Source organism: Giraffa tippelskirchi, chromosome 6 (assembly GCF_054371585.1).
Source record: "Giraffa tippelskirchi isolate mGirTip1 chromosome 6, T2T-mGirTip1v1.2.pri, whole genome shotgun sequence".
NCBI lineage: Eukaryota > Metazoa > Chordata > Mammalia > Artiodactyla > Giraffidae > Giraffa > Giraffa tippelskirchi.
In genome coordinates this window covers 98760022-98780108 of record NC_137280.1, presented here as the reverse complement: position 1 = coordinate 98780108, position 20087 = coordinate 98760022, and the positions used below count along the sequence as shown (strand labels likewise).

The 20087-nt window shown below is 36.5% G+C and overlaps 1 protein-coding gene across 3 annotated transcripts in view; it reads right to left on the bottom strand.

Annotated features, from left to right (window-relative positions):
* MEIKIN (meiotic kinetochore factor) overlaps positions 1-20087 on the bottom strand; it is a 124428-nt gene that overhangs the window by 90343 nt on the left and 13998 nt on the right. For all 3 annotated transcript variants that reach the window (XM_081500214.1, XM_081500215.1, XM_081500216.1), the window contains exon 6: positions 15567-15686. In XM_081500214.1, coding sequence (XP_081356340.1) covers positions 15567-15686 — 120 coding nt within the window. The remainder of the gene's footprint in view (positions 1-15566; positions 15687-20087) is intronic.

Sequence of the window (20087 nt, the reverse complement as noted above, 5' to 3'; positions counted from 1 at the left end):
ATTGAAGCTGTGATCAAAAATCTCCCCCCCAAACAAAAGCCCAGGACTAGATGGCTTCACAGAAGATTTCTGTCAAACATTTAGAGAAACGCTAATACCTATTCTAAAACCCTTTCAAAAATTGCAGAAGGAACACTTCCAAACTTATTCTATGAGGCCACCATCACCCTAATACCAAAACCAGACAAAGACAACACAAAAAACAAAAACTACAGGCCAGTATCACTGATGAACATAGATGCAAAAATCCTCAACAAAATTTTAGCCAATGGAATTCAGCAACACATCAAAAAGCTCATACACCATGATCAAGTTGGGTTTATTCCAGGGATGCAAGAATTCTTCAATATACACAAATCAATCAATGTGATACACTGTATTAACAAATTGAAAGACAAAAACCATACGATACCCTCAATAGATGCAGAAAAAGCCTTTGACAAAATTCAGCACCCATTTATGATTAAAACTCTTTAAAAAATGGGCTTGGAATGAACCTACCTCAACGTAGTAAAGGCCATATATGATAAGCCTACAGCAAACATTTTTCTTAATGGTGAAAAACTGAACACATTGCCCCTAACATCAGGAACAAGACAAGCGTGTCCACTTTCACCACTGTTAATCAACATAGTTCTGGAAGTCCTAGCTACAGCAGCCAGAGAAGAAAAAGAAATAAAAGGAATCCAGATCAGAAAAGAAGAAATGAAGCTCTCACTGTTTGCAGATGACATGATAGTGTACATAGAAACCCCTAAAGATACTATCAGAAAATTACTAGAGCTAATCAGTGAATTCAGCAAAGTTGCAGGATACAAAATCAATACACAGAAATCACTTGCATTTCTATATACTAACAATGAAAAATCAGAAAGAGAAATTAAGGAATCAATCCTATTCACCACTGCAACAAAAAGAATAAAATATCTAGGAATAAACTTGCCTAAGGAGACAAAAGGACTATACACAGAAAATTATAAGACACTGATGAAAGGAATCAAAGATGACATAAACAGATGTAGAGATATTCTATGTTCCTGGGTAGGAAGAATCAATATTGTGAAAATGACTATACTACCAAATGCAAAATACAGATTCAATGAGATCCCTATCAAATTACCAATGGCATTTCCCACAGAACTAGAACAAAAAATTTCACAATTCATATGGAAATACAAAAGACCCCGAATAGCCAAAGGAGTGTTGAGAAGAAGAATGGAGCTAGAGGAATCAACCTTCCTGACTTCAGATTATACTAGAAAGCTACAGTCATCAAGACAGTATGGTACTGGCACAAAAACACAAATATAGACCAATGGAACAAGATAGAAAGCCCAGAAATAAGCCCATGCACCTATGGGTACCTTTTTTTTTTTTGACAAAGGAGGCAAGAATATACAATGGGGCAAAGACAATGTGGCAAAGACCTCTTCAACAAACGGTGCTGGGAAAACTGGACAGCTACATGTAAAAGAATGAAATTAGAACACTTCCTAACACCATACACAAAGATAAACTCGAAATGGATTAAAGACCTAAATGTAAGACCAGAAAGTATAAGACTCTTAGAGGAAAGCATAGGCAGAACACTCGATGACATAAATCAAAGCAAGATCCTCTATGACCCACCTCGTAGAGTAATGGAAACAAAAACAAAAGTAAACAAGTGGGACCTGATTAAACTTAAAAGCTTTTGCACAGCAAAGGAAACTACAAGCAAAGTGAAAAGACAACCCTCAGAATGGGAGAAAATAATAGCAAATGAAACAACTGACAAAGGATTAATTTCCAAACTATACAAACAGCTCATACAAGTGAATGCCAGAAAAACAAACAACCCAATCAAAAAGGGGGAAAAAGATCTAAACAGACATTTCTCCAAAGAAGACATACAGATGGCTAACAAACACATGAAAAGATGCTTAATACCGTTCATTATTAGAGAAATGCAAATCAAAACTACAAAGAGATATCACCTCACACCAGTCAGAATGGCCATCATCAAAAAGTTTACAAACAATAAATGCTGGAGAGGGTGTGGAGAAAAGGGAACGCTCTTGCACTGTTGGTGGGAACGTAAATTGATACAGCCACTATGGAAGATGGTATGGAGATTTCTTAAAAAACCAGGAATAAAACTACCATATGACCCAGCAATGCCACTCCTGGGCATATACCCTGAGGAAACCAAAATTGAAAAAGACACATGTAATCCCATTGTTCATTGCAGCACTATTTACAATAGCTAGAACATGGAAGCAACCTCGATGTCCATCAACAGATGAACGGATAAAGAAGTTGTGGTACATACACACAATAGAATTTTACTCAGCCAAAAGAGGAACGCATTTGAGTCAGTTCTAATGAGGTGGATGAACCTAGAGCCAATTATACAGAGTTAAGTAAGTCAGAAAGAGAAAGATAAATATCGTATTCTAACCCATATATACAGAATCTAGAAAAATGGCACTGAGGAATTTACTTACAGAGCAGCAGTGGACAAACAGATATAGAGAATAGACTCACGGACATGGGGAGAGGGGAGGAGAGGCTGAGATGTATGGACAGAGGAACATGGAAACTTACATTCCCATATGTAAAACAGAATTTACTGTATGTCTCAGGAAACTCAAACAGGGGGCTCTGTATCAACCTAGAGGGGTGGCATGGGTAGGGAGACAGGAGGGAGGTTTAAAAGGGAGGGGATATATGTACGCCTATGGCTGATTCATGCTGAGGTTTGACAGAAAACAACAAAATTCTGTAAAGCAATTATCCTTCAATTAAAAAATAAATATTTTTTAAAAATTAAAAAAAAAAAAGTGTGTGTAGTGGTTAAGTGCTGAACCTTGAACACAAAAGCCCTGGAAAAGGACTTCATCTAGCTATGCAGAGACACCTGAGAGTGTCTGGAATGTGATCTGAGTGGAGCTGTGGAGGCCATTGTCAGCACACTCAGGAATAGGTGGTGGTTCGTCTCCCAGTGAGAGTGCCCTGGCTCCACCAACTCCGTATCACACCTTAATGGTAGATCTGGAGCAGACAGGTTCGGGGAGAGATCTGCCAGAGAGGCAGCTCAGATCTCAAGGGGCAGCACAGCCACCTCACTTCATGTATCCACAATGACCTGATCCCCACGCTCAGTCTGTGTCTCATCACAGCCTTGTGCTATATCTAGGATGAACACAACAGAGAAATGGATGAGACCTTGAGCTATTTCTGAGCAGAACCACAGATGCCTACACAGGCAGCACATAGGTGCTCTGTGACCAAATGGGCCTCACCTGCTGTGGGATAGAGGACACACTCAAAGGCAACAGAGCCTAATCAAACCTGACCCTCAGAGCTTCTAATCCAACAACTAGGGAGCAGACCTTGCCTCTGATAAGATGGTGACAGGAACTGAGCAGAGAGGAAGCCCTGCCTCACATTCTGCATAGGCTCTAGATAGTCTAGAATGAACCACACCCCCTATCTAGGGAATAATGGTCAGCACAACCTGAGGAAAGACATGGCTGGTGTTGATACCAAAATCAGCCCTTATACCAAAAACACTGGACACACACATCCTGAACCAGGATGCTCCCATGTTAAAACACCCCTTCAAGATCATGGTAGAGAACTGTCTCTTAAATTAATAAAGACAGAGAAAGTTAAGTAAAATGAAGTCAGAGACTACTTCCAATTAAAAGAACAAAGAAATCCTCTGTAAGCAAAAACAATGAAACAGAGATCACCAGTCCTCTAAACCCTGAATTCAAAAAGGTAGTAATAAAAAAGTTAACATAATTAAGAAACATTATTGATTGAAATGCAGACCACTGTAACAGGAACTAGAAATTATAAAAATGAACCAATCAAAACTAGAAAATTCAATTACCAAGATAAAAACCAATCTAGAAGCAATGAATAGCAAAGTAAATGACACAGAAGAACAAACAAGTGATCTAGAAGATAGAATAATAGAAATCATTCAATCAGAATAGCAGACAGAAAGACAAATGAAAAAACTGAAAGCAACATATGAAATATATGGGATAATATAAAACATTCCAACCTACACAACAGGGGTTCTAGAAGGAGAAAATGAGAAATGGATGGAAATGTATTTGAAGAAATTATGGCTGAAAACTTTCCACACCTAAAGAAGGAAACAAGTATAGCAAGCACAAAGGGTACTAAATAAGATTAACCCAAACAGAGCACACCAAGGTATATCATAATTAAAATGGCAAAAGTTAAAGAGAGGATTGTAAGGCAATGAGAAAAAAACAGAGCCTATTACAAGGGGACACCTCCCCCCATAAAGCTACTAGCTGATTTATCTGCAGAAATTTTACAGGCTGTAATGGAGTGGCATAATATATTCCAAGTCCTGAAAGGAAAAAACCTAGGATACTGCAACCTAGGATACTCTATCAGCAAGATTATCATCTAGAATAGAAAGAGAGATAAAGAATTTCTCAGACAAGCAACAACTAAACAAATTCAACAATACTACACCTACCATAAAAGAAATATTGAAAGGTCTCTTCTAAATAGAAAAGAAGCAAGAATCTATAGGAATGGGAAAAAACACAACAGGAAAAGCAAATATATAAAACGGTTAATGACAGTACAGAGTAAAAAAAAACAATTAAAAATTTTGTAAAAACAATTATAACTACAATTAACAGCAAAAGGATAAGCATGAAGTTGTAAAATAGGACACCAAAATCACAAAATGTGGGGGAAGATAGTATAAAATGTAGATCATTTTAGAATGTGTTTGAACTTGCATGACTGTCAGTTTAAAGCAAGTAGATATAATTATGGGTCAATATACTTGTAATCCAGGGTAATCACAAATCAAAAACATACAAAAGATACATAAAAACCAAAAAGAAAAGAACTCAAGCATACTGCAAAAGAAAATCATCAAATCACAAAAGAAAAAACAAAAGGAAGAAGAAATAAACAAAGAGAAACTACAATAACAACTGCAAGACAAAAATGAAAATGGCAGTAAGTACATACCTATCAGTACTTACTTTAAATGTCAATGGACTGAATGTTCCTATCAAAAAACATAGAGTGGCAGACTGGATAAAAAACAAGAAGCTACAATATGCTGCCTAAGAGAGTCTCACTTCAGGGCAAAAGACACACACAGATTGAAAGTGAGGGGATGGAAAAAGATATTTCATGCAAACACAAATGACAAACAAATAAAGGTAGCAATACTCAGACAAAATAGACTTTAAAACACAAGTTACAAAGAAGGGCATTACATAATGATAAAGGAATCAATACAAGAGGATGATATTATACTCATTTATATAAATGTACCCAATAAAAGGGATGCCATTATCTTAGTTTTTTTAACACTGAGTTTCAAGTTGAACCATAAAGAAAGCTGACCATCAAAGAATTGATGTTTTTGAATTGTGGTTTTGGAGAAGACTCTTGAGAGTCCCTTGGACTGCAAGGAGATCAAACCAGTCAATTCTAAAGGAAATCAATCCTGAATATTCATTGGAAGTACTGCTGCTGAGGCTCCAGTACTTTGGCCACTTGATGAGAAGAGCTGACTCATTGGAAAAGACCCTGATGCCAGGAAAGATTGAAGACAAAGGAGAAGGGGGTGGCACAGTATGATATGGTTCGGTAGCTTCAGTGACTCAATGGACATGAATGTGAACAAACTCCGGGAACTAGTGAAGGACAGCAGAGCCTGGCATGCTTCAGTCCATGAGGTTACAAAAGAGTTGGACACAACTTAGTGAATGACTGACAACAACAACAATAAATATATAAAACAAATACTAACTAACATAAAAGGATAAATGGGTAATAGTACAATAATAGTAGGAGACTTTTAACACCCCACTGACATCAATGGAGAGATCACTCAGACAGAATATTAATAAAAAACAATAGTTCTAAGTGACACAACAAACCAACTGGACTTAATATCTACAGGACATGACACCAATATATATGTATATATACATATACACACATTCTTCTCAAGTGTGCATGAAAATATTTTCCAGAATAGACAACATAATAGGTCACAAAATAAGCCCCAACAAATTTAAGAGGACAGAAATTATTTCAAGCATCTTTTCCGAACATAATGGTATGAAACTAGAATGAAAAACAGAAAAAGAAAAAAAAAAAACTCACAGAGACTGAACAACATGTTACCAAAAAAAACAATGTTGAAATCAAACAAGAAATCAGAAAATACCTAGAAACAAACAAAAATGAAAACAAAACAATATAAAATTTAGGGGATATAGCAAAAGAAATTCTAAGAAGGAAGTTCACAGCAATATAGACCATCCTCAAGAAACAAAAAAAATCTTAAAGAACTTAACGTATTACTTAAAATAATTAGAAAAAGAAGAACAAAGATAACCTGCAGTCAGGAGAAGAAAGGAATTACAAGAATCAGAGAAGTAAATAAATAAAATAGAGATAAAAAATAATTGAAAAGATCTATATAACCAAAAGCTGATTTTTTGAAAAGATAAAATCGACAAACCTCTAGCTAGCCTCATGAAGAACAAAAGAGAGGATCAAAATAAACAAAATAAGACATGAAAGAGGAGAAGTAACAACTGATACCACAGAAACACACACACAAAAAAAGAGTATACTACGAAGATATGTAAGCCAACATATTGGGGAACCTGGAAGAAATGGACAAGTTTCTAGAAACATACAGGCTGCCAAAATGAGATAAGGAGAAACAGTTTGAACAGACTGATCACTAGAAATGAAATAGAATCTGTAATTTAAAAACTCCTTGCAAACAAAAATTCAGAACTGATTGGCTTCCCTGAAGAATTCCACCAAACATAAAAAGAACTAATACCTATCCTTCTCAAACTATTTCAAAAACTTGAAGAGATAGGAGTACTTCCAAATTCACTCTATGAAACCACCATCACCCTGATTCAAAAAAAAACCAGAAAAGGTTCTACAAAAATAAAAAGAAAATAACAGGTCAATATTGTTGATGAATACAGATGTTCAGTTCAGCTCAGTCGCTCAGTCGTGTCCGACTCTTTGCGATCCCATGAACCGCAGCACACCAGGCCTCCCTGTCCATCACTAACTCCCTGAGTCCACCCAAACCCATGTCCATCGAGTCAGTGATGCCATCCAGCCATCTCATCCTCGGTCATCCACTTCTCTTTCTGCCCTCAATCTTTCCCAGCATCGGGGTCTTTTCCAATGAGTCAGCTCTTCGCATGATGTGGCCAAAGTATTGGAGTTTCAGCTTCAACATCAGTCCTTCCAATGAACACCCAGGACTGATCTCCTTTAGGATGGACTGGTTGGATCTCCTTGCAGTCCAAGGGACTCTCAAGAGTCTTCTCCAACACCACAGTACAGAAGCATCAATTCTTCGGCACTCAGCTTTCTTTATAGTCCAACTCTCACATCCATTCACGACTACTGGAAAAGCCATAGCCTTGACTAGACGGACCTTTGTTGGCAAAGTAATGTCTCTGCTTTTTAATATGCTATCTAGGTTGGTCATAACTTTCTTTCCAAGGAGTAAGCGTCTTTTAATTTCATGGCTGCAGTCACCATCAGCAGTGGTTTTGGAGCCCAGAAAAAGTCAGCCATTGTTTCCACTGATTACCCATCTATCTGCCATGAAGTTATGGGACCGGATGCTATGATCTTAGTTTTCTGAATGTTGAGCTTTAAGCCAACTTTTTCACTCTCCTCTTTCCCTTTCATCAAGAGGTTCTTTAGTTCTTCTTCACTTTCTGCCAAAAGGGTGGTGTCATCTGCGTATCTGAGGTTATTGATATTTCTCCCAGCAATCTCGATTCCAGCTTGTGCTTCTTCCAGCCCTGTGTTTCTCATGATGTACTCTGCATATAAGTTAAATAAGCAGGGTGACAATATACAGCCTTGACGTACTCCTTTTCCTATTTGGAACCAGTCTGTTGTTCCATGTCCAGTTCTAACTGTTGCTTCCTGACCTGCATACAGATTTCTCAAGAGGCAGGTCAGGTGGTCTGGTATTCCCATCTCTTTCAGAATTTTCCACAGTTTATTGTGATCCACACAGTCAAAGGCTCTGGCATAGTCAATGAAGCAGAAATAGATGCTTTTCTGGTACTCGCTTGCTTTTTCAATGATCCATCGGATGTTGGCAATTTGATCTCTGGTTTCTCTGCCTTTTCTAAAACTAGCTTGAACATCTGGGAGTTCACAGTTCACGTATTGCTGAAGCCTGGCTTGGAGAATTTCAAGCATTACTTTACTAGCGTGTGAGATGAGTAAAATTGTGTGGTAGTTTAAACATTCTTTGGCATTGCCTTTCTTAGGGATTGGAATGAAAACTGACCTTTTCCAGTCCTGTGGGCACTGCTGAGTTTTCCATATTTGCTGGCATATGGAGTGCAGCACTTTCACAGCATCATCTTTTAGGATTTGAAATAGCTCAACTGGAACTCCATCACCTCCACTATCTTTGTTCGTAGTGATGCTTCCTAAGGCCCACTTGACTTCACATTCCAGGGTGTCTGGCTCTAGGTGAGTGATCACACCATCGTGATTGTCTGCGTCGTGAAGAAAGAACTTTTTTGTACAATTCTTCTGTGTATTCTTGCCACCTCTTCTTAATATCTTCTGCTTCTGTTAGGTCCCTATCATTTCTGTCCTTTATTGAGCCCATCTTTGCATGAAATGTTCCCTTGGTATCTCTAATTTTCTTGAAAAGATCTCGTCTTTCCTATTCTATTGTTTTCCTCTATTTCTTTGCATTGATCGCTAAGGAAGGCTTTCTTATCTCTCCTTGCTATTCTTTGGAACTCTGCATTCAAATGGGTATATCTTTCCTTTTCTCCTTTGCCTTTTGCTTCCCATCTCTTCACGGCTATTTGTAAGGCCTCCTCAGACAGCCATTTTGCTTTTTTGCCTTTATTTTTCTTAGGGATGGTCTTGATTCCTGTCTCCTGTACAATGTCATGAACCTCCATCCATAGTTCATCAGGTATTCTGTCTATCAGATCTTGTCCTTTAAATCTACTGTATAGTCACAAGGGATTTGATTTGGGTCATACTTGAATGGTCTAGTGGTTTTCTCCACTTTCTTCAATTTCAGTCTGAATTTGGCAATAAGGAGTTCATGATCTGAGCCACAGTCAGCTCCCAATCTTGTTTTTGCTGACTGTATAGAGCTTCTCCATCTTTGGCTGCAAAGAATATAATCAGTCTGATTTCAGTGTTGACCATCTGATGATGTCCATGTGTAGAGTCTTCTCTTGTGTTGTTGGAAGAGGGTGTTTGCTATGACCAGTGCGTTCTCTTGGCAAAACTCTATTAGCCTTTGCCCTGCTTCATTCTGTACTCCAAGGCCAAATTTGCCTGTTATTCCAGGTGTTTCCTGACTTCCTACTTTTGCATTCCAGTCCCCTATAATGAAAAGGACATCTTTTGGGGGTGTTAGTTCTAGAAGGTCTTGTAGGTCTTCATAGAACCGTTCAACTTCAGCTTCTTCAGCATTACGGCGGCGCACTGAGCGTGGCCGAGAGGAGCTACCCTAGGCCGGAGGTCAGAGGCGGCAGCCAAGAGCAGCTACCCCACGCCCAATGTCAGGGGCAGAGGTCAAGAGGAGCTACTCCGCACCCAACGTCAGGGGCGGCAGCTGAGAGGAGCTACCACGAGTCCAAGGTAAGGGGCAGCAGTTGCGCTTTGTTGGAGCAGCCGTGAAGAGAGACCCCACATCCAAGGTAAGAGAAATCCAGGTAAGATGGTGGGCACTGAGAGAGGGGATCAGGGGGAAGACAGGCTGAAACTACAGTCGCGGACAACTAGCCAATCTGATCACATGGACCACAGCCTTGTCTAACTCAATGAATATAGATGTAGAAATCCTCAACAAAATATAAGCAAACCAAATACAACAATACAAAAAAGGACCACACACTATGATTTAAGTTGTATTCAATCCAGGGTCATAAGGATGGTTCAACACATGCAAATCAATCAATGACATACATCACATTAACAAAAGAAAAGACAAAATCACATGATCATCTCAATAGACATAGAAAGAGCATTTGATAAAATTCAACATCCAGTCATGATAAAAACTCTCACCAGAGTGGGTATAGAAGGAACATATCTCAATATAATAAAAGTCATTTTGACAAGCCCACAACAAACATGATATTCAACTGTGAAAAGCTGTAAAGCTTCCTATTAAATTCAAGAATAAGACAAGGATGCCCACTCTTGGCACTTCTATTCAACGTATCATTGGAAGTCCTAGTCACATCAGTCAGACAAGAGAAAGAAATAAAATGTATCCAAATGGAAAAGAGAACCCTCCTACACTGTTGGTGGGAATGTAAGTTGATGAAGCCTCCATGGAAAACAGTTTGGAGATTCCTCAGAAAACTAAGAACAGAATTACCATATGCTCTAGCAATCATACTTCTGGGAATACACTTGGACAAAACTATTAATATAATTCAAAAAGACACATGCACTCCTATGTTCATAGCAACACTATTCACAACAACCAAAACATGCTGCTGCTGCTGCTAAGTCGCTTCAGTCATGTCCGACTCTGAAAACAACCTAAATGTCTACTGACAGATGAATGGATAAAGAAGATATAGTAAATGAAATACTACTCAGCTATAAAAATAAAGCCACTTGCAGCAACAGGGACAGACCTAGTGATTATTGTAGTAAGTGAAGTAAGTCAGAAAGAAAAAGACAAATACTATATGGTATCACTTACATGTGGAATCTAAAATATGGCACAAACAAACCTATCTACAAAACAGAAACTGACTCACAGATAGGGAGAACAGACTTGGTTTCCAAGGGGAAGTGGGGAGAGAGAGTTATGGACTGGGAATTTGGGGTTGGTAGATTCAAACTTTTACATTTGGAATGGATAAACAACAATGTCCTACTGTATAGCACAGGGAACCATATCCAATCTCCTGGGATAAACCATAATAGAAAAGAATATAAAAAAGGAACATATCTACATATATAACTGAGTCATTTGGTTACACAGCAGAGACTGGCACAACAATGTAAATCAACTATACTTCAATGTAAAAAATTCCTCAAAAATGGATCCAAATGGAAAGGAAGAGGTAAAATTGTCATTATTTGAAGATGACATGCTACTCTATATAGAGAATTCTTAAGTCTCCAGACAAAGATTGTTAGAACTAAAATATGAATTCAGGAAGGTTGCAGGATATGAGATTAATATATACAAATCTGTTGCATTTCTTTACACTAATAATGAAATATCTGAAAGAAAAAGTAAAAAAAAAAAAAAAAAAAAAATCCTGTTTAAAAATCATAAAAAAAAATCTAAGAATAAACTTACCTGAGGAGGTAAAAGACCTACATGCTGAAAACCATAAAACACTGATTAAGGAAACAGAAGATGATTCAAAGAAATGGAAAGATATCCTAAGCTTTCAGATTATAAAAATTAATATTTTTAAAATCACAATATCCCCCAAAGAAATCTGCATATTTGATGCAATCTGTATCAATATATCCATGGCATATTCAACAGAACAAGAACAAATAATCCAAAAATTCATATGGAACCACAGAAGACCCAGATTGCCAAAGAAATTCTGAGAAAAAAGAACAAAGCAGGAGGCATAACCCTTCCAGATTTTAGACAATACTACAAAGATACAGTAATCCAAACAGCATGGTATTAGCACAAAAACAGACACAGTCAATTAATTTACAGTAAAGGAGGCAAGAATATACAATGGAGAAAAGACAGTCTCTTCAGCAAGAGGTGCTAGCAAAGCTGGCTGCGTTGTGTTGTGCTTAGTCACTCAGTGATGTCTGACTCTGCAACCCCATGGGGCTCCCCATCAGGCTCCTCTGTCCATGAGGATTCTATAGGCAAGAATACTGGAGTGGGTTGCTGGATAGCTACATGTAAATCAATGAAATTGGAACATGCCCTCACATCATATACAAAAATAAACTCAAGATGCTTTAATAAATATAAAGACATGACAGAGATTTCCTTGGTAGTCCAGTGGTTGAGAATCTACCTGCTAATGCAGGGCATGGGTTTGATCCCTGGTCTGAGAACTAGGATTCCACATGCTGAGGAGGAACTAAACCTGTGTGCCACAACTATGAAGCCTGAGCTCTAGAGCCTGTGAGCTGAAACAATTGAAGCTCTTGCACCCTAGAGCCTGTGCTCTGCAATGAGAAGCCATCACAATGAGAAGCTCAACTAGAGAAATACCATGCACAACAATGAAGACCCAATGCAGAAAAGGAAGAAAAGGACTGAAAACATGACATGACAAAACTCCTAGAAGAGAACACAGGCAAAATATTTTGGACATAAACCGTAGCAATATCTTCTATCCTCAGTCTCCCAAGGCAAAAGAAATCAAAGCAAAAATAAACAAATGGGACCCAATTAAGCTTAAAAGCTTTTGCACAGCAAAGGAAACCATCAACCAAGTGAAAAGATAACCAACAGAATGAAAGAGGATATAAGTAAATGATGCAACTGACAACAGGTTAATATCCAATTGAGACAAACAGGTCAAACAACTCAATATGAAAAAGCAAACAACTCAATCAAAAAATGAGTAGAAGACCTAAATAAACATTTCTCTAAAGAAGACACACAGATGGCCAATAAACACACAAAAAAACACTCAACATCGCTAATTATTGGAGAAATGCAAATCAGAACCACAATGAGGTATTACCTCACACCTGTTAAAATGGCTATCATTAAAAAGTATACCAAAAAAAATGTTGGCGAGAGTGTGGAGAAAAGGAACCCTCCTACACTGTTGGTGGGAACGTAAATTGCCACAATGAAAATGTAGCCACTATGGAAAACAGTATGTAGATTCCTCAAAAAACTTAAAATTGAGCTACATATAATCTTGCAATCCCATTCCTGGATATATACCCAGAAAAGATGAAAACTCTAATTTAAAAAGGTACATGCATCCTAACATTCACAGCAGCACTATTTACAATGGTCAAGACATGGAAACAACCCAAGTGCTTATCAACAGATGACTAACTTAAGATATAATATGTATGTGTGTGTATATACATACACACACACACACACAAATATATAATGGAATATTACTCAGCCGTAAAAAGAATGAAATATGTCCATGTGCAGCAACATGGATGGACCTAGAGAATATTATATTTAGTGAAGTAAGTCAGACAGAGAAAGACAAATATATGGTTTCTCTTGTATGTGGTATCTAAAAAATAATACAAATGAATCTATTTACAAAACAGAAACAGACTCACAGACATAGAAAACAAATTTATGGCTATAAAAGGGGAAAGGGAAGAGGGAGAGGGACAAATTCAGAGTATAGGATTAACAGAAACAAACTATTATACCTAAAATAGATAAGTAACAAGGATTTACTCTATAGCATAGAGAATTATATTCAATATCTTATAATAATATATAATGGAAAATAATCTGAAAAATACATATTACATAACTTAATCATCTTGTTGTATACCTGAAACTAATACAATATTGTAAATTGAGTATACCTCAATTTAAAAAAGAAAGAAAATACACAGGGCTTTGTTCATTTGTGTAAAAGAAACACAAAAAAGATAAAGCATAAATTAAAGAGACTGCTTATCAAAAAGGGATGGGTAGAAATGGGGTAGAAAGAAGAGGGCAAAAGCATCATGGTAGCAACAGAAGAAAGATAAAGCAATACACTTCTGAGAATATTTTTTGTATAGCTATAATTCTTAGAACCATAGTAATGTTTCACATACCTTCACACAGCCCCCTCTCCCTGAATAAATAAACAAAACCAAACAGGAAGGGGGAATCAAAAACTGAATTCAACACTACCAAAGGAATGTATTAATAACTACATAACAACTGAATAATAATTTCAGTAAAAGTGGAGGAAAAGAACTAACCTACCTAATTTTGGAAAAGAGTATGTTGATAGGACACTGTAATGCTAAAGACAAATAGAACTGTACATAAATGCTATAGTAATCTACTTAGTAAATGTTATTTCTCACAGGAATCTAGGTTAACAAATCTGAAACTTCCCTGTGTGTATAATAGGATAAAGGAAGGAAGGGAGGGAGGAAGAGAGAGAGAGACAAAGCAAGAAAGAAGCGGATTTTAACCCACAAAATAAATATCCATGAGTTCATACCGATATAAATAACTGAATAAATAAATGGCAGAAAATAGTTATTTTACAAAAAGAAATTTCAATTAATAAATATAACAGGTAACAGCAAAGTATTGATTGAAAATCACCATTACATGAACACCATAGTAAGAACTGTTGCAGTCAAGTTCCTCTGATGAATGGTAGTAGCAGCGGATGAAAGTTTGAAGAGAAACAGGGCTTATGGAGTCACAAACTATCTTTTTTTAGGTATTTATTAACTACAGAGGGAAACTAGTAACTTTACAGTGGAGAAAACCAGATATCACCCTAATCAAGTAAACATTAATATGACCAATAATAACATAAATGCACTGACATTAAGAATTCCTTAATACAACATCATTTCTGTGGTATTTTTATCAAAAATTGCATAATCTCTTTATAATCATGAGAAAACACTAGACAAATTCAAACTGAGGAACAGTCTACAAAATAACTGATCAGCAATCTTCAAAAGTATCAAGCTTACAAAAGACAAAGACTGAAGATCTGTCACAGTAGATTAAGGGAAAAATAACAATCTAATGCAATGTAGGATCCAAGATAGGATCCTGAATCAGAAGACAAGACATTAGTGGAAAAACTGATGAAATGTGAACAAGGTCTGTAGCTAACAGTCTAATGCCAATGTTAACTTCCTAATTATGACCATTCTATTATGCCGAAGAATTGATGCTTGAACTGTGGTGTTGGAGAAGACTCTTGAGAGTCCCTTGGACTGCAAGGAGATCAAACCAGTAAATCCTAAAGGAAATCAGTCCTGAATATTCACTGGAAGAACTGATGCTGAAGCTGAAACTCCAATACTGTGGCCACCTAATGCAAAGAACTGACTCACTGGAAAAGACCCTGATGCTGGGAAAGATTGAAAGCAGGAGAGAAGGGGATGACAGAGGATCAGATGTTTGGAGGGCATCACCAACTCAATGGACCTGAGTTTGAGCAAACTCCGGGAGTTGGTGATGGACAAGGAAGCCTGGCATGCTGCAGTCCATGGGGTCACAAAGAGTCGGACATGACTGAGCGACTGAACTGAACTGATTATGGTTATGGAAGATAATATTTCAGAAAGCTGGATGGGAGGTATATGGGAACCCTTTTTATTATTTTTGCAACTTTTCTGCAAGTATATTAATAAAATTCAAAATAAATGTTTTTAAAAAGGAAACCCATATGTGCTTAAGTTACTATTAGTCAGATATTATGTGTAGCCAAAAGTAATCCTAATTGATTAATTTAGCCAAAAAATCATTCAAGAGAAAAAATACTTTGGTTTTTCAGTACTGACAAGGGTTTTTCCCCTTGTGATATGAGGAAAAAGAATGTGAAACTTACCTAAAATTGCAGAGAGATTTGAAAACTCAGGTACCTTCTCTATTGCTACTGCTTTACTTGTGTCCAAAAGAGTAGAATTCTTACATGGCATGTTTGCTTCCAACATGGGACACTCCCAATCTAAAAAAAAGCAGGGAGAAATGGCACAAAATTTTGAACAGCACACAAGTGGCAGGTTACCTTTTTCTCCCTAACTTAGGTTCCTAGCCCATACCAAGCTATGGTAATTGAAGAAAGTTTAGGTGAAGCATAAAGAAAAGCCTTGAGGACATCAGGATATTAAATAATCTTTGGGCTAAATAATCTTTGGGCTATTGCAAGGCCCAAATACTCTTATTTCCTTTTCCCCACTTTCCCCATTATCCTCATATTATTATATGGCATATTTAGTTAGGCCAGTATTCAGTGCAAATGTTATGATGATAAATTGTCATAAAAATGCTATCTTTAACTCTTTCGGTATATATATCATGACCACCTCTTGTTTTTCTTGGCGCCAATAGAGTCTTGTTTGTTTAGATTTCTCTGTATTCTTCATCTATTTAATCCTAACCCTCACCAAACTGTATAAATCCATTCTGTTTATTCCATTCTCTGATGTTCTGAAATTTCATATTGTTCTGTCTTGGTGTTTTTCATCTATTGTGCTAGACACTGTATGGCCCTTTCAACCCAGAAATCACACTTCTTAGATCTAGAAACTGTTCTTGAGTTATATCTTTGGTAATTTTCTTCCTCCTGTTTATTTCATTATCTTTTTCTGAGACTCCTATTATTTGATACTAGATTTCATATACTACTCCTCTAACTAACCTTTTTTCTCCTTTTTTTTCCCTCCTGACTTTTTTTTTTCCTGGGAAATCTCAAATTATCTTCTAATCCTTCTACCTAGTTTTCCATTCTGCTATTGCATTTAATTTATTCTCTGAATATTCTCACTCCCTTTTTTTTTAAACAGCATCCTGTTCCTATTCAATAGATGCAATATACATATTTTTATCTCAAGGAAGACTTTTCCCCCTAGTATCTTCCTCATATTCCTATTTCTGTTTGGTTTCTTCTCTTATTTTTAATCTTATTGTGGTGGGAACACTTAACATGAGACCTACCCTCAAACTTGTGAGTACAATAGAGTATTGTTAAACTATAGGCACAATGTTGTGCAACACATCTCTAGAACCTATTATTCATCTTGCATAACTAAAACTCTACCTGTTGATTAGCAACTCCCCACATCCCCTTCTCCCTGGGCCCTGCAACCAACATTCTACTCTTAACTGCTATAAATCTAACTACTTTAGATATCTCATACAAGTGGAATCATACAGTATTTTTCTTCTTGTGACTGGCTTATTTCACTTGCCATAATGTCCTCAAAGTTCTTCTATAGTGTTGCATATAGCAGGATATCCTTTTTAAAGGCTGAATAAAATTCCATTGTATGCAACATATGTCATATTTTCTTTATCTATTCATCCATCAATGGTCACTGGGCTATTGTGAAAAGGCTGCAATGCACATGGGAGTTCAAATATCTCTTCTAGATCCTGACAGTTATTATTTTGAATAAATACCCAGAAGTGGGATTCCTGGATCACATATGTTACTTCTATTTTAAATTTTTTGAGTAACTGCCATACTGTTCCATTGCAGCTTCACTATTTTACATTCCTATCAACAGTGTACAAAAAGAAATCCAATTTCTCCACATCATTGCCAACATTCACCTTTTTTAAAAAAATAATAACCATCCTAATAGTTGTGAGGTGATATCTCACTGTGATCTTGATTTGCATTTCCCTGATGGTTAGTGATCTTTTCATATACCTGTTGGCCATGTGACTATCTTCTTTGGGGGGAATATGTTTTTTCAAGTTCTTTGTCATTTTTAAAAATCAAGTTATTTGGATTTTTTCCTATTGAATTGTGGGAGTTTCTGATATATTTTGGATATTAATCCCTTATCAGATATGTGCTTTCTAAATATTCTCCCTTTTTATAGGTTGTTTTTTCATTTTGTGCTGTGCAGAAGCTTTTCAGTTTTATCTAGGCCTACTTGTCTAATTTTGCTTCTGTTGCTTGTGTTTTGGTGTCACATCCAAGAAATAACTGCCTAGACCAATTGTCATGAAGCTTTTCCCCTGTTTCTCCTAGGAGTTTTATAGTTTCTGGTCTCACATGTAAGTCCTTACTATATTTTCAGCTGACTTTTTTGTATAAGGTAAGGGTCCGATTTCATTCTTTTGTATATGGCTATCCAGTTTTGTCAACATCATTTGTTGAAGAGACTATTTCTCCCACATTGTGTATTCTTGGCACTCTTGTTAAAGATCAAATGTCTTTATGGATTTAGTTCTGGGCCTTCTATTCTGTCCTACTGGTCTATATCTCTGTCTTTATTCCAGTACTATAATGTTATGTTTACTATAGCTTTGCAATAGACTTTGAAATCAGTTAAGTGTTAATTTTCTGTCCAGATGTTCTATCCATTATTAAAAGTGGGAGTATTGAAGTCTCCTACTATGACTGTATGCCTATTCTTACCCTCAGTTCTGCCAGTGTTTACCTTATATGTTAAGTGCTTTGATGTTGGGTGGATATTTCTTCGTAACTGTTGAGTGTTTTTGATGAATTGATCCCTTTATAATTATGCAACATTCTTCCTTGTCTCTTATAAAAGTTTCTGACTTAGTCTATTTTTTATCTGATGTAAGTATAACCCCTTGTGCTCTTTTGGTCACAGTTTACATGGAGTGCCTCTCACCACCCATTTACTTTCAGTCTATGTGTGCCCTTAAATCTTAAGTGAGTCTTTTGTAAACAGCATACGGTTGGATTATTTCTTCAATCCATTCAGCCACTCTTCCTCTTTTGATTGGGTTTAATCCATTTATATTTTTGATAGGAGGATTATTGATAGAGGAGGATTTACTATTACAATTTTGTTAACTGTTTTCTGTTTTATAGTTATTTTGCCCCTCTTCTCTCTCTTGCTATGCTCCTCTTTCACTGATTAGTTTATATTGATATACTTTGACTCCTTTCTATTTTTCTTTTATGTATCTTCTATAGGTACTTTTTGTGTGTGGTTACCATGGGGCTTACATAAAACATAGTTTTAACAGTCTATTTTAAACTGATAACAATTTAACAAAAACTCTACGCTTTTACTTCACCCCTCAAACACATTTTGCAGTACTGATGCTATAATTTACCACCTTTCTTATGGTATATCCATTAACATATTTTTATAATTATATTTAATATGTTTGTCTTTTAACTTTTATACTAGAATTAAGAGTGACTTATATATCACTGTTATAGTATCAGTGCATTTGTCTTTATACTTACCAATGAGTTTTATACTCTCATATGCTTTTACATAGCTGTTTAGAGTCCTTTGTTCTAACTTGAAGAACTCCCTTTAGCACTTCTTGTAAGGCAGGGCTAGTGATGATTAACTCCTTCAGCTTTTGTTTGTCTGGACTTATCTTTTCTTCATTTCTTAAGGACAGTTTTGCAGGTTTCGATATTATTAGTTGGAAGTTTCTTTCTTTCAGCACTTTGTCTATTTACTTCCACTCTCTTCTAGCCTGCAAGGTTTCTGCTGAGAAATCCATAAATAGTCTAATGAGGTCTCACTGTATATATCAAGTCGCTTTTTAAATTGCTGCTTTCAAAGTTCTTTCTCTTTGACTTTTGACAGTTTGACTATGTGACCCCATGTGAATTTCTTTGGTTCATCTTACTTGAGGTTTGTTGGGGTTCCTAGGTCTGGATGTACACTTCCTTCTCCAGATTTAGGAAGTTTTCAGCAACCATTTCTGTGAAGAAACCTTCTGGCCCTTTCCCTCTCCCTCCCTCCCTCCCTCCCCACTTCCCTTTTCCCTTTAGGACTTTCACAATGCATACACTGATCTGTTTTCTTGTGTTCTGTAAGTCTCAAACTTTCTTCATTCTTTTATATTCTTTTTCCTTTTAGCTCCTGTGACTGAATAATTTCAAATGACTTATTTTTGAATTTGCTGATTCTTTCTTCCAATTGATCTTTTACTGTTTTTTTTTTTTTTCTTTTTTCTTAGTGCATTTATTGTTTTTCTCAGCTCTAAGATTTCTTTTTTGGTTCTTTTTAAAACAATCTCTTTCTTAAAATTCTCACTTTTTCCATACATTGTTCTCCTGAGTTTTTATGAACATTTGTTGAACATCTTTATGACAATCATTTAAAATTCTCTCTCAGGTAGTTCATATATTTCCATTTAATTAGAGTCAGTTTCTGGAGATTTACCTTATTCTCATTTTTTGGACCATGTTTCCCTGTTTCTTCTCTTTAATCATTTGTGTTGGTGTCTGCATATTAGATAAAACAGCCAGCTTTCCCAGTCTGTCAACAGATAGGCCTCATACAGGAGAAGACCTTCACCAATCTTTCCAACCAGGATCTTCTCAAACTTTCTAGCTAGTTCAAACCAGAGTCTTTGTTTTCAGTGGCCACGAGGCATCTAGACTATAACAAGTCCT